Source organism: Myxine glutinosa, chromosome 2 (genome assembly GCF_964187855.1).
Source record: "Myxine glutinosa chromosome 2, kmMyxGlut1.1, whole genome shotgun sequence".
In the NCBI taxonomy this organism is placed as follows: domain Eukaryota; kingdom Metazoa; phylum Chordata; class Myxini; order Myxiniformes; family Myxinidae; genus Myxine; species Myxine glutinosa.
Window position 1 is genome coordinate 245,013,732 of NC_136262.1, and position 13,720 is coordinate 245,027,451.

A 13,720-nucleotide genomic window follows, 5' to 3' on the forward strand; every position below is an offset into this window, starting at 1 on the left:
CGAAGGTAATGGCAAGTGGTAAAGCATGTGATGAGGTGGAAAGAACTGGGAAGTGGTCATGTGCTGTGTGCAGGAAGGGTGTTGGAGTGAATTCCATTCAATGTACAATGTGCGCTGAGTGGGTTCATCAAAAATGTAGTGGTTTGAGAGGGTCATTAACCAGTGTGGCAGCTACATTCAAGTGTAAGGTGTGCACAGAGGGACCTGCAGATGGAGGAAATGTTGAGTTGGATCTTGGAGACGGCGTGAAGCTGGAAGGTGTGAAAACATTTTGTTACCTAAGAGACATGCTGAATGGAGAAGGTGGATCAGACTCGGCAATGGTTGCGAGAGTGAGATCTGCATGGAAGAAGTTTCAGGAAGGTGTATGCTGCATGGGTGAGAAGTGTTATGATTTATGGGAGCGAGACATGGGTAATGAACGTAGAGCAGCAACGAAGGCTGGAAAGGGTGGAAATGCGAATGGTTCGGTGGATGTGTGGAGTATCGTTGAGAGAGAGAAAGCTAAATGATGAATTGCGAAAGACGATGGGAATAGAGCCTGTGATGGATGCTGTGAAGAGAAACAGTTTGAGATGGTTTTGTCATGTGTTGAGGAAGGATGAAAGTGACCGGTTGAGAAGAGTGATGGAAATGAATGTAGAAGGAAGTGGAGGACGGGGAAGAACGAGAAAGACTTGGCTAAAGATGGTCGAAGAAGAAATGCGGGCAAGGGGGTTGACAAGGGGAGATACAGAAAATAGGGCAAAATGGAGAAGATTGTCATGGGGACCGCAAGGCTAACCCCCACTTTTGCAGGGAAAATGGCCTTAAAATGCCTGTTGTTGTTTGTTGACGACTGCTGGCAAGCAATGGCAAACCACCTGGCATAACCTTTGACAAGAAACTGCTTTGGCAGCGCTGACACACTGTAACAGAAGTATGGCACATCAGAATCTGTTTCTTTGATCATATCATCACAAAGATTTGCAACCATATTTTTCTTGCTGGACCGTGCATTTGGTCATACAGTATATGAAGGAATCTTCGCAAAAGTTAGGAATCTTGTCAGAAAACTTTGCTCAGCTATTTAAGTGGCAGAGAACTTTGCTCAGCTCTAGGATTTACTGATAATTTTGCTGTAACGAATAAGTTAAGAATTCCATTTTTTTTCTACATTCAAATTTATCAGACATTTTGATTGTCTTGTATCTTTTCAAGCCAAAGTAAATAATCTGTTAAATTGGACTTGGTACCTTTATTATCCCACGTGCACAAAGTGAAAGCTGAGTTAAGTCATTGCCTCTGTCTTTGTTTGTGTCTGTCTGTCTACAGATGTCAGTTTATGATTGAGGAACTACTTCATTTCAATTTAATCATATATTTTGAACACTAATCGGAACATGGAAAATCGGAAATCGGACCTGTAGTTGGCAGTACTTTGGCTCTGAAATTGGCAAATTGTACGGATCTCGTCCTGCTCGCGCATGCACCCCGCGCGCCTTTTTTTTTTTCCTCTGTCTTCCTTCCTGCCAGTCGAACAAAATTTTTAAATTGTTCTAAACAGGAAAGCTATTGATTTTAAGGACGTCATGAAGACCACAAACAGTCACAAATAACTAATGTAACATGTTGATGAGGCGGTGTATAAGACACTACACAAAAATGCTCCTCGGAGGAAAAAAAAATATTGAATAAAGGTTGCTTCAAATTAACCTAAACTGACGGGAAATTTATAATTATTAAGGAAAGGTTGCTTCAAATTAATCAAAACGTATGGGAAAATTCTAATACTGCCTCAATTTGGCGAATGGTAAAGTGTAAGTGTAACAGTGTAACCGTGTGTGTGTGTGTGTGTGTGTGTGTGTGTGTGTGTGTGTGTGTGTGTGTGTGTGTGTGTGTGTGTGTGTGTGTGTGTGTGTGTGTGTGCTCCATTACGAGCCTTAGATCTTGTAAAAAAAAAAAAAAAAAAAAAAAAGTAACGCTGTGTGTTAGACGGCAGAATGGCAGTTGGATCACGTGACTCAATGTTCTGCTGCATTCAAATTTGTCAGTTAAACACTTGTATGAAGACTGCCAAGCTTTGTAAAGATTGTGTCATGGGTATTTTTAAAGGTATGGGCCTCAGTCTTCAGGCAGGCCTCTGTTATGAAGTGCATTTGGAATCTATCTGAGCTATATAACTACCATGATTGATGTATTATACAACCGCAAAAGCAGTAAACACGTTTTTACTCCAAATGCTACACAGGTTATTTTTGGTGGGATAGAGGCAGCCAACTGTTTCCGACTATTTTCTCTTTAAAAACTCGACCAGGAACCACCCAAGAAAACCCATCATTAATGATTATAAAGTCTTTGTCCGAGGGATTTGGGGAATCGTATCTCACGACTGCACTGTAAAATGAACTAAGGTTCTAAGAACTAATGAACTAAGGTAAGAACTAACTAAAAAAAAAATGAACCGATGATCGGTACTTTAATTGTGTAAAATGAACTAAGGCGTCAGTATGAACCGAGGAGCGGTACTTTCATTGTGTAAAATGAACTAAGGTACCAATATGAAGTGGAACAAGCGTTACGCCTAGGTCCCCCGTCGGTGAAGTGATGTGAGTTGACAAAGTGGAAGACGCAGAAAACATGCTATGATATGATATATCGCTCACAAGGTTCAGACATACATGGAGGCGGCCATCTTGGATTTTGACGTGGCGACCCAATTTTCAATAGCGTTCTTCCTTATGCCTAGATACACCCACACACCAGATTAGAAGTTGATACTTCGCTTATTTTTCAAGATATTCATCTCACAAGGTTCAGACATACATGGCGGCGGCCATCTTGGATTTTGACGTGGCGACCCAATTTTCAATAGCGTTCTTCCTTATGCCTGGATACACCCACACACCAGATTTGAAGTTGGTACTTCGCTTATTTTTCGAGATATTTTGCTCACAAGGTTCAGACATATATATGGTGGCGGCCATCTTGGATTTTGACGTGGCAACCCAATTTACAATAGCGTTCTTCCTTATGCCGAGATACACCCACACACCAAATTAGAAGTTGGTACTTCGCTTATTTTTCAAGATATTCATCTCACAAGGTTCAGACATACATGGCGGCGGCCATCTTGGATTTTGACGTGGCGACCCAATTTTAAACAGCGTTCTTGCTTGTGCCGAGATACACCCACACACCAGATTAGAAGTTGGTACTTCGCTTATTTTTCAAGATATTCATCTCAAGGTTCAGACATACATGGCATCAGACATACATGGCGGCGGCCATCTTGGATTTTGACGTGGGTTGTACCCACACACCAAATACGAATGCGGTCCTTCGCTTATGCACGCACACACGCCCGCACGCACGCCCGCACGCAAACACGCACGGACGGCCGGACTGACACACGGACGGAGGGGAAAACCATAGTCCCCCTTTCGCTCCGCTGTGCGACGGGGGACAACAATTCGAACCCTGGATCGGTACTTTAATTGGGTAAAATGAACTATGGTACCAATATGAACCCAGGATTGGTACTTTCATTGTCCCCCGTCGCACAGCGGAGCGAAAGGGGGACTATGGTTTTCCCCTCCGTCCGTGTGTCCGTCCGTCCGTCCGTCCGTGCGTGTGTGCGTGCGTGCGTGCGTGTGGGCGTGCGTGCGTGCGTGCGTAAGCGAAGGACCGCATTCGAATTTGGTGTGTGGGTGCAACCCACGTCAAAATCCAAGATGGCCACCGCCATGTATGTCTGATGCCATGTATGTCTGAACCTTGTGAGCTGAATATCTTGAAAAATAAGCGAAGTACCAACTTCTAATCTGGTGTGTGGGTGTATCTCGGCATCAGGAAGAAGGCTATTGAAAATTGAGTCGCCAACTTCAAAATCCAAGATGGCCGCCGCCATGTATGTCTGAACCTTGTGAGATGAATATCTTGAAAAATAAGCAAAGTACCAACTTCTAATTTGGTGTGTGGGTGTATCTCGGCATAAGGAAGAACGCTATAGAAAATTGGGTCGCCACGTCAAAATCCAAGATGGCCACCACCATATATATGTCTGAACCTTGTGAGCGAAATATCTTGAAAAATAAGCGAAGTACCAACTTCTAATCTGGTGTGTGGGTGTATCTCGGCATAAGGAAGAACGCCATAGAAAATTGGGTCGCCACGTCAAAATCCAAGATGGCCGCCACCATGTATGTCTGAACCTTGTGAGCAAAATATCATATCATAGCATGTTTTCTGCGTCTTCCACTTTGTCAACTCGCATCACTTCACCGACGGGGGACCTAGGTGTAACGCTTGTTGTTTATAATGAACTGAGGTACCAATATGATTCGAGGATGTCCTGCAATATCTTTGCTGTTAATATGATTTTTAGCCGCGTCGCAGACGCTGCTCATAGAGTGCCCTCTGCTGTTGTTGTTGTTGTTGTTGTTGTTGTTGTTGTTCTTCTTCTTCTTCTTCTTGCAGAGAAGATAAAACCTCAAAGCTCCACCCATTCTGGGAACCATAGCTCCGCCCATTCTGGGAGAGGCTTCATATCAACAAATATCCACCATTTTATTAACTCGCATAGTTTTGAGGCCTGTTTTGTAGGCCCGTGTTGTCTTCCTCTCTCACACGGTTTTATTTCAAATCAAATTCGATATATCATTTCATTTTTCAGTCGCTAACATCGTTTTAGACTCGGTTGAAAAAAAACGGGAAGAAAATCCGATGAAAGTTGCCCTTTATAGAACGAAATGAATTCTCAAAGGCCTGTAACTTCAAGTCCATTGAGATTTTTTTTTTTTAAATCGCGGCATGGTCAGTCATACACCGCCCGAAATAACAGACGGGAAAATGCCGAGATATATTAAAAATTCGTCCATTTGATGACAATCGTCACGATGAAATATTTAATTTATACGTTGTCACAATAATGTGGAGAGAGGAGCATAGCTTCGTTCACGTGTCGCCACACACGGGAAATTGCCGAGATATTTTTTTTTTAATCGCGGCATGGTCAGTCATACACCGCCTGAAATAACAGACGGGAAAATGCCGAGATATATTAAAAATTCGTCGCCACACACGGGAAATTGCCGAGATATATTTTCACTTTGCACAAAAATAACATCAAGTAATCGAATCAATAGGAATGTCCTGTACCTATAACATCGACGTTATAGGCACAGCTGCATCTAGGCATTGTGTAACATCGACGCGGCTTTTGTTTTAATTAAAACTTTTTGTACTTGTTTATTTTCAAATTTGAGCTCTTTCAATCCATAATAAAAGGCTTCCTTTGTTTTGTTTTGTTTTTTTTTTTTTGTTTTTTAACCATGGGCTTCCGCTATAGTCGATCATCACTGTATTGCACAACATGTGCAAAGTAATTTTACACCTTTGATCAGTAAGGTGGTTCTGCTGCCACCTCGTCAGCACAAATTAAAACCTTTCTGCCAAGTTTTGAGGAATTGCTTGCTGCATACCCCCAAAATCGGCCTTCATTAGCTGAGTGTACATAGCATTTATAAATATAAAGGGTGTGTGCAGTATTTTTGGAGGGATATTTGAAGATGCTCTGTATTACTCTTCGTCATCTTTGTACCATTTGGCAGCTGTTTCACAAGCTTGAAGATTTTTTTTTTTAACCAAAACGGACTGAATGTCACTACAACGTGAAACAGCTGGTTTCCAGAAATATTTTTGCAGCATGCCATGTTCTTGAAAGGGCTGGCAGGATGGCTTAAACTTTAAGTGAGTGCATCCCTTTATGCATTTAAGGTATGCAAACTCATTTTTGAGCTGTCTGGCCTGTTTTACTCTCAGCCTAGCTACAAACGGTTACCCTCTTGGTGTTTTACATGGAGGGCGATGCATCAATGTATGCACCTTCCATGGGAAGCCTGTTAAGCAGAGGGCCCGTCTGCTAGCACCGTTCGTTGGTGGAACGGCAGCAATTTCACAAAGAGGCTAGTTATTGCCAGCACCCTGAACAAATTCCTGCTACGTTCACTCAGTCAGGCTCGGCCAGCTGGTTACAGAACAAAAAAAACTAGACCATTTGATGTCGTGACGTCAACTAATAATGCCTTTGCCCACATTATTACATCATTATACATACTTGTACCAAGTTTGGTCAAAATCCCATCACTGGTTCACATGTTAGCATGGTAACAAAATTTTTACCTAACGGGACCTTTAACCTTTTGACCCCATAATCGAATCACTTCATTTTTACATCATTTTACATTCTTCTACCAAGTTTTACTGAGATCCATTCAGCCGTTCTTATGTCATCGCGGTAACGAAACCCTATCACGGACGGATGGCCAGACAACCAGCAAACATAAAGCTTCTGGTCACTTCATCAGCGGAGGCATAAAAACTTACTCCAGAATTGCTGGCACTGGCCCTGCCAAGAAGGTGGGAATAGTTGTGGCCGTTACAGAAGTGCCATGTTGTCCAAATGCCGTAGAGAACTTTGCTCAGCTCTACAATTTACTGATAACTTTGCTGTAACGAACGAGTACAGAGTTCCATTCTTTTATTTTTGTAGCCCAATTTATCTGAGTTTTTGATTGCCTTGGAACTTTTCAAGCCAAACTAAATAGTCTGTTAAAAATCGACTTTGTACTTTTATTTCAATCATTATTTTATTTTCCTTATTATCTCACCTGGAACGAAGTTTATGCGAAGGGAGCTTATGCGATGGCGCGTCGTCTGTCCGTCTGTCCGTCTGTCCGTAAACCCTTGAAACTTCTTCTCTGAAACCGCTGATGGGATTGCGACCAAATTTGGCACAAATGATATTTGTTGTGTTGTGACTAAAGTTTGTTCATGGCATTTAAAAAAATCGGGGTGGAAGGGGGTTGACTGGGGTCAAAGTGGATCCAGGTTTGACACCCCCCCCCCCCCCCGCACCCCTTCCCCCTCCCCAAAAAATAGGAATTTGCTTTTTCCTCTGAAACTACACACGCTATTTCAATGAAACTTGACCACAACCATCATCACCCGTGTTGTACCGAAGTTTGTTCCTGACATTTAAAAAATCGGGGTCTAAGGTGGTCTATGGGGGACTTGCCCCCCAAAATAGGTATTTGCTTTTTTCTCAGAACATACACACACAATTTTGCTGAAACTTCACCACAACCTTCATCATTTGTGATGTACCAATGTTTTTCAAGGCATTGGAAAAATTGAGGTCTGAGGGGGTACACTGGGTGGGAGGCTGGGGGGGGGGGCGGTGGGGGTGGACTGCCCCCCCAAAATAGGTATTTTTTTGTTAGTTTAAAGTCTTATGATTATGTTAGTGTGATTCTACATGCTGCCCTGTCTAGCAACCATTGAAATTGGTTTAAAATACCTTCAGTCAGTGCAGTATACTGTTTATTCTACCAGGTGAGCGCCAGGGGTATTTCCCCTATGTTTTATATATTGCTGCTTGTCATATTGTGGATACTTGAAAAGGGTGGACGGGGGATTTGGTTTTGATATTATATTTGTGAATTGGAAAAATTAATTGTGCATAATATAACCTTTTCTTGCAAACTGCAGGTGAACCCATTGGATTTGGAAGTACTGCGCAACCAACTGTCTGATATCAGCCTGGATATCCGGTACGAACATTACCTTGGACCCATACAATCAGCACCTGCAGCTTTTTTCTCAGGCCTGCTGCTTTCAGTTGCACTGCACGGCTTAGATTGGCAAGTTAGTCATGCAGACAGTTAATTTTATTAGTCGTTGTTTAATGATTACATTATTAGACGAATTCCAGGGCAGTATTGATTTTAAACTGAAATAGTTTTGATCTATTTTTCGCTGTTTGAAAAACATTTTAAAGTTGCAGCTGAAAATGCCAAATATGTCATGCCATACAGCTTTCATTCATGGTGGTAGTGGTTCTTGATTGTCTAATAATCTTATACTTTCAATACTTTTTGTTTTTTTTGAAATAACACTTTTAACCGCATATGGATAAAACTGACATCAAAAGGAATGCGATACGTAGAGGCCAAAAATGGCATTTTTGTAGCAGGTGGAAAGGATGAGCTTGGAGGTGGGAGGTGGGGGTGGAAGGGAGTCAAAGCCACACATGTGCTAATGCAATTTAATAATTTCTGAAGGCCTAAGGATTTGTTTGCTATTGATGGAAACGTCTGAGTTTGATTCTCATTTATTTTTGCATTGTCCTGGTGGCGTTGTCAATCCGTTTTTGCTAATTATGTCAAATTATTCTCATAGACAGTGCCTTCAGAAAGTATTGACACCCCTTGACTTTTTTCACATTTTGTTGTTACAGCCTGAATTTAAAATGGGTGGAATTTAGAATTTTTTTTTTTGTCACTGATCAACACTTTAAGAATTTAAATGTGGATTTTTTTTTTTTTGAGATTTTCACTAAATTATTTGAAATGAAAAGCTGAAATATCTAATTTACATCGACCCCCTGAGTCAGTACTTCATAGAAGCACTGTTGAGTGTGATTACAGCTTCAAGTATTGGGTATGTCTGTATCAGCTTTGCATATCTGGATTTTGGGAGTTTTTCCCATTCTTCCTTGCAGATTTGCTCAAGCTTTGTCAAGTTTGATGGGAAGCATCAGTGAATAGCAATCTTCAAGTCTTTTCTCAGATTTTCAATGGAATTTTCAAATCTGGGCTTTGGCTGGGCCACTCAAGGACTTTCACATTGTTGTTCTGAAGCCATTCCAGTGTTGCTTTGGCTGTATGTTTGGGGTCATTTTCCTGTTGGAACATAAATCTTCACCACAGTCTAAGCTCTTTTGCACTCTGAAGCAGGTTCTCCTCAAGGATTTGCCTGTATTTGGCTCCATTCATTGTTCCCTTTATCCTTACAAATCTCCCGGTCCCTGTCCCTGTCGCTGAAAAGCATCCCCATAGCCTGATGCTGCCACCACCATGCTTCATGGTATGGATGGTGTTAGATGGGTGATGAGCTGTGTTTGGTTTTAGCTAGACATAGCGCTTTGCATTCTGGCCAAAGAGTTAAATTTTTTGTCTCGTCAGATTACATAATCTTTTGCCTCATGCTCTGTCTTTCATGTGCCTTTTTCTCAGGAGTGGCTTCTGTCTGGACACTCTCCCATAAAGCCAAGATTTGTGAAGTGCTACTGGGAGCGTTGTCCTTCCGGCAAGTTCTCTCAGCCAAGGAACTCTGTAGTTCTGTCATTTGTCATTGGGTTCTTGGTCACCTTCCTAGCCAAGGTCCTTCTTGCTCGGTTGCTCAGTTTGGTTGTCCGGCCAGTTCTCGGAAGAGCCTGGGTAGTTCAATATTCTTTCTATTTCTTAATGATGGAGCCCACTGTGCTCTTGGGAACTTTCAACCCGAGAAATTGTTTTATACCATTCCTCAGATCTATGCCTCCTCACAATTCTATCTCAGAGTTATACGGACAGTTCCTTGGACTTAATGGTGGAGTTTCTGCTCTGACATGCACTGTCAACTGTGGGACCTTATATAGAAAGGTGTGTTTCTTTCTAAATCATGTCCAATCAATCGAATTGGCCACAGTTGGACACCAATCGAGTTGTAGAGACATCTCAAGGATCATCAAAATGAATTTGATGCACCTGAGCTCAATTTGGAGTGTCAAAGCAAAGGGGTTGAATACTTATTGACTCAAGAATTTAAGCTTTTGATTTTTTTATTGTTTTGTAGAAATTTCTAAAAGGGGAAAAAAAATCCACTTTGACATTATGGGGTATCGTGTGTAAATCAGTGACAAAAATCTTCATTCATTTTATATTCAGGCTGGAACACAACAAAATGTGAAAAAAGTCAAGGGTGTGAATACTTTTTGAAGGCGCTGTATTTGGGTTGCTCAAATTCCTTTGTGCTTTGCTTAGCTTCAGGAGCTGTTTGAGTGTCTTTGAACAGTTGTCATCATCAATAGAGCATGATAACACTTGTCATGTAAAAAATTGGTTTGTATGACGAGGATTAGCTTCTTGTCTAGAGTTATAGTGTTTGAATTAAACCAAAGAAAACTTGTACAGTTAACTCGTTAATGTGAATATTCTGTACGCAAGATGATACTTTTATGTACAGCTCTTCTTAAGACAAATTTTGATTAAGTTTTCTTTCTACTGTATGCACAAGGGAGTTCAGTCCGGCACATATTTGGTGGGTGAAGGAGTTTGGGGAGGGGGGGTTGTGGTGTATTTCCAAATCTTAGTCATTAAACTGGATTGCAGTAAGTAATATTGTATTTGCAATTCGTTTTTCGTTTTTCCCCCCTGTTTACAAACCACTTGTTTTCAATGATCTTATTTTCAAACGTACATGCGATATCCACAAAATAATGTTGTGTACATGAAGTGGGCGAAACTGTGCTCCATAAAAGAGGATTGCAGCAGCCTTGAAAACTTAATACGTTGGATGGTGCTCTAAATATCTGAGCAATGGCTTTCTCCAGCTTTTGCCAACTGCTCCCAATTGGTCCAAATATCCTGAAAAGGAGATTCCTCCAATTATTCCAAGCACGGTTTTAATAATATAAAGTATCTATAAGCAGTGGTGTGGTGTCAAATTTTGAAGTACCAGAAATACCGTAAAATCTCGCCTTGCAAAAATGGCGGCCAGATCGTCATCACCAGATCTTCCGTCACCAAGTTTTAGCATGACACGAACCATTTGAGTAACCCAAAAATGAGTGATAAATGAAATAAACACATTTTCCCATGATAAACAAAAGCTTAACGCTCACACCCACTTAATCTCACAATTCAGAATCTCCTTTAAAGAAAAAGTCAGGCGAGTTGGTCTCTAACTAATCTTTTTCAACAAAACTGTTCATTTTAAGAACAAAAAAAAAATTGTACAGGTGGTAAGGGATGGCAGGATGGCCAAGAGGAACGCACACTCGCCTCTAAGCTGTCTTAAGCTGGGTTTGAATCCCAACCCAGTTATAAACTGTCACCCTGGTGTTTAATGTATGTGCCGTATAACCTATAAACTCACCTCTCCTAATATCTTGCTTCTCTCAGAAACCCAATTGTCACATGATATTCTTGTTAACTCCTTTAACATTTCAAAATAAAACTTTCACTCACGATTCCACTTCAAAGGAGGAGTCTGTGTATACACAAACATCAACACACCTGCTGTACGCCTTGTAGACCTCAAATCTCCAAACGTTGATGTCATCTGGCTTAGGATTTGTCTCCCGACCATCACTCGATTTATCTGTTCACGTATTGCTCTTCCAACTCTACCAACTTCACAGCTTTCTTTAACTATCTTATTTCCTGCAATGAGGCCATGACATCCGAACACCTCAAGCAAAATTCATCGATTTAGGAGACCCGACGTACCTCAGAGGGAGTGGTTGAAATCTTCCCACACGGATGTTTGGGGAGTTGAAACAATTACATTTTCCATTCTCAATGATTTGGAACAAATTATCACCCACCCTACCATATCCCAGGTCATCATGACCGCTCTTCCAATACTTTTTTTTTTTGTATACAAGATCTAGGCTCATGTAAGAGCTAACAATCACAAAAAGACAAACCGACACATAAATCATAAGATAAAGGGAGCGGGAGACAAGATGGGGAGAGAGAGAGGGAAGCACCCAAGCACAACATTTGAGAGCAGGGACATCAGGAGATCTGTAGGAAGGAGAGGGCTTGGGGGGATGAGGCACGGGAAGGGGGGGGGGGGGGTTAGAGAGGTATTAAACACATGGACACTGCGAGGACTTCCAGGAAAGAAGTCGGAATTTCAAAAAAGTGGATCTGGGGTGAATTAATGGGGGTAGGAAAGATCAAGGTTTTGGATGGGGGAAGACAAGAGATGGTGGTAAACAGCTGTTTTGAAGACCTCGAGGGAGGAGTGGGATTGAATAGAGTGAGGGAGTTTGTTCCAGAGGCAGGAGAAAAGAGGATTGAAAGAGTGAAGGTGAATAGAGAGTCTTGATTTTGGCAGTTTAACCATAAGAGGGTTGCAGGCAGATCTTGTGACCTGTAGGAATATTTGGGGGACAGAGCACAGAGAGAGCTGGGGAAGCTAGGCCGGAGAGGAGTCAGTAGAAGACAAAGACCACCAACCTGCCTGCGGTGAGGGAGTGAAAGGCCCTCAGAGTTAGCTTCATCGCGGGAGATTCCAATGATTCTGAAAGCTTTGGTTTCAACAGCGTGAAGCCGAGCTAGGTGTGAGGAAGGAGCACCGGCCCAGATTGGAGAACAGTATTCCATTGAGCTGTGGATGGAAGCCTTGTATGTGGTGCGGAGCTCAGGTGTGCCAAGGAAGGACTTCACATGACGGATGATGCCCAGTTGGCGACTGGCTTTGGAGACCAGCTTGGAAATGTGGTTTTACCAGAAAACATCATGGCAGTTTGTGAGACCCAAAAGCTTGAGTGACAGAACTTCTTGGAGAGGATTGTTCAGAAAGTAGATGGGAGGGTTGTCCAGTCGATCCTTTCGGAGAGACCTAGTAAGAGTGTGCGATTTGTCAGGATTGAAAGACATGTTCCATTTGTTGGACCAGTCTGTGTTTTTGTCAAGGTCTGCAGAGAGTGAGGAGGCTGCAGACTGCCGATCTGAGGGATGAGGTATGGAGCGGTAGAGATTGGAGTCGTCAGCAAAGAGATAAACCTTTCTGGTCCTTTGCAAAAAGTATCTCCAACAACTTGTATTGCTCTACCATTCCTTCACTTTTCTGTTCTGATGATACTATCACTGTCCCTCCAACTGATAAAGCAACTTTTTTGGTTCTCTTTTCTCCTCCAATTCCACATTGGATGACTCTAACATTCATCTCCCTCTGATACACCCCTTACCAATCCCATGCCCCTCACTATAATCTCGCTTCATGCAGTCAAAAAAGTACACCTTTCTCTGGACACGAACAAGCCATCCGGACAAGATGGCATTCCTCCTCGTGTATTGAAGGAGTGTGCAACAGAACTTGCACCCGTGCTTGCTCATTCTCAACTCTTTACCTTCTCATGTCTTTCCAAACACTTATGATATTCACCTTTTCAAAAACCAAATTTTCTTTTACTTCCTCAAAACTCTAAGACTGTTCTCTCTTTCTTCACTTTTCTATCAATGCAGCTCTTTCATATAAGGCCTGTCCTCTGAGGACTATATAGTCGGTGACTGGAGCCTTCAACATAAAAAAAAAAACCTGCCATCCCGATGTTTCACAGGCAGGGTGATTCAACGTGTGTGCCATTCCTTCGATGGCCATGAAACTGGGCGTCCCGTCTGCCGACATTTATTCTTTAATTGTTGCCTTTCACATTGGTTGGTGTCTTCCTTGGAGTTGATGGTAGAAGATACAGCTTTGGGGTTGGATAAACATGTGAGTGTATTGAAGGAGATGACAGAGAATATGAGCATAATGTTAACATGAATAACGTCATGCTAATCTGCCCTGACAACATGAGTCGATGTCGTTTGATGTATTACAGGCCTACTTTTGCTTGGACAAAATTTTTGCTTGTACATTACTGATCCACCCAGACATCAACTAGTTGTAGGCATCCAAAGCTTTCCATTCCTTCATGGCTTACAGGGTGTAAATACTTTTCGTAAACCAAAGATAATTCACTAAATTTGGATATAGAATAGTTGGAAAGTTCGCCTCGCTTTGAGACCTTTCTGTATTTGGCAATTCATAAAGGTCTGTGTTACCTATAACCTGTATTGTTATAATATCACTCCATTGACAATGTGTCCAACATATTGTCATGCTCGAGCTTCGGGACGAG

At 42.0% G+C, this 13,720-nt stretch overlaps 2 protein-coding genes across 6 annotated transcripts in view; both read left to right on the forward strand.

Moving 5' to 3' along the window:
• KNDC1 (kinase non-catalytic C-lobe domain containing 1) overlaps positions 1-13,720 on the forward strand; it is a 1,149,158-nt gene that overhangs the window by 507,336 nt on the left and 628,102 nt on the right. The gene's annotated exons all lie outside the window — the stretch shown is intronic.
• LOC137420699 (uncharacterized) overlaps positions 1-13,720 on the forward strand; it is an 85,076-nt gene that overhangs the window by 19,470 nt on the left and 51,886 nt on the right. For 2 of the 3 annotated variants that reach the window (XR_010983181.2, XM_068105978.2), the window contains exon 2: positions 7,531-7,592. Coding sequence is in view for 1 of the 3 variants with exons in the window: in XM_068105978.2 (XP_067962079.2) it covers positions 7,531-7,592 (62 nt within the window). In the remaining 2 variants the exon portion in view is untranslated. Of the gene's footprint in view, positions 1-7,530; positions 7,593-9,056; positions 9,130-13,720 lie in introns of all 3 variants that reach the window. The other variant, XM_068105979.2, reaches the window with a different exon arrangement.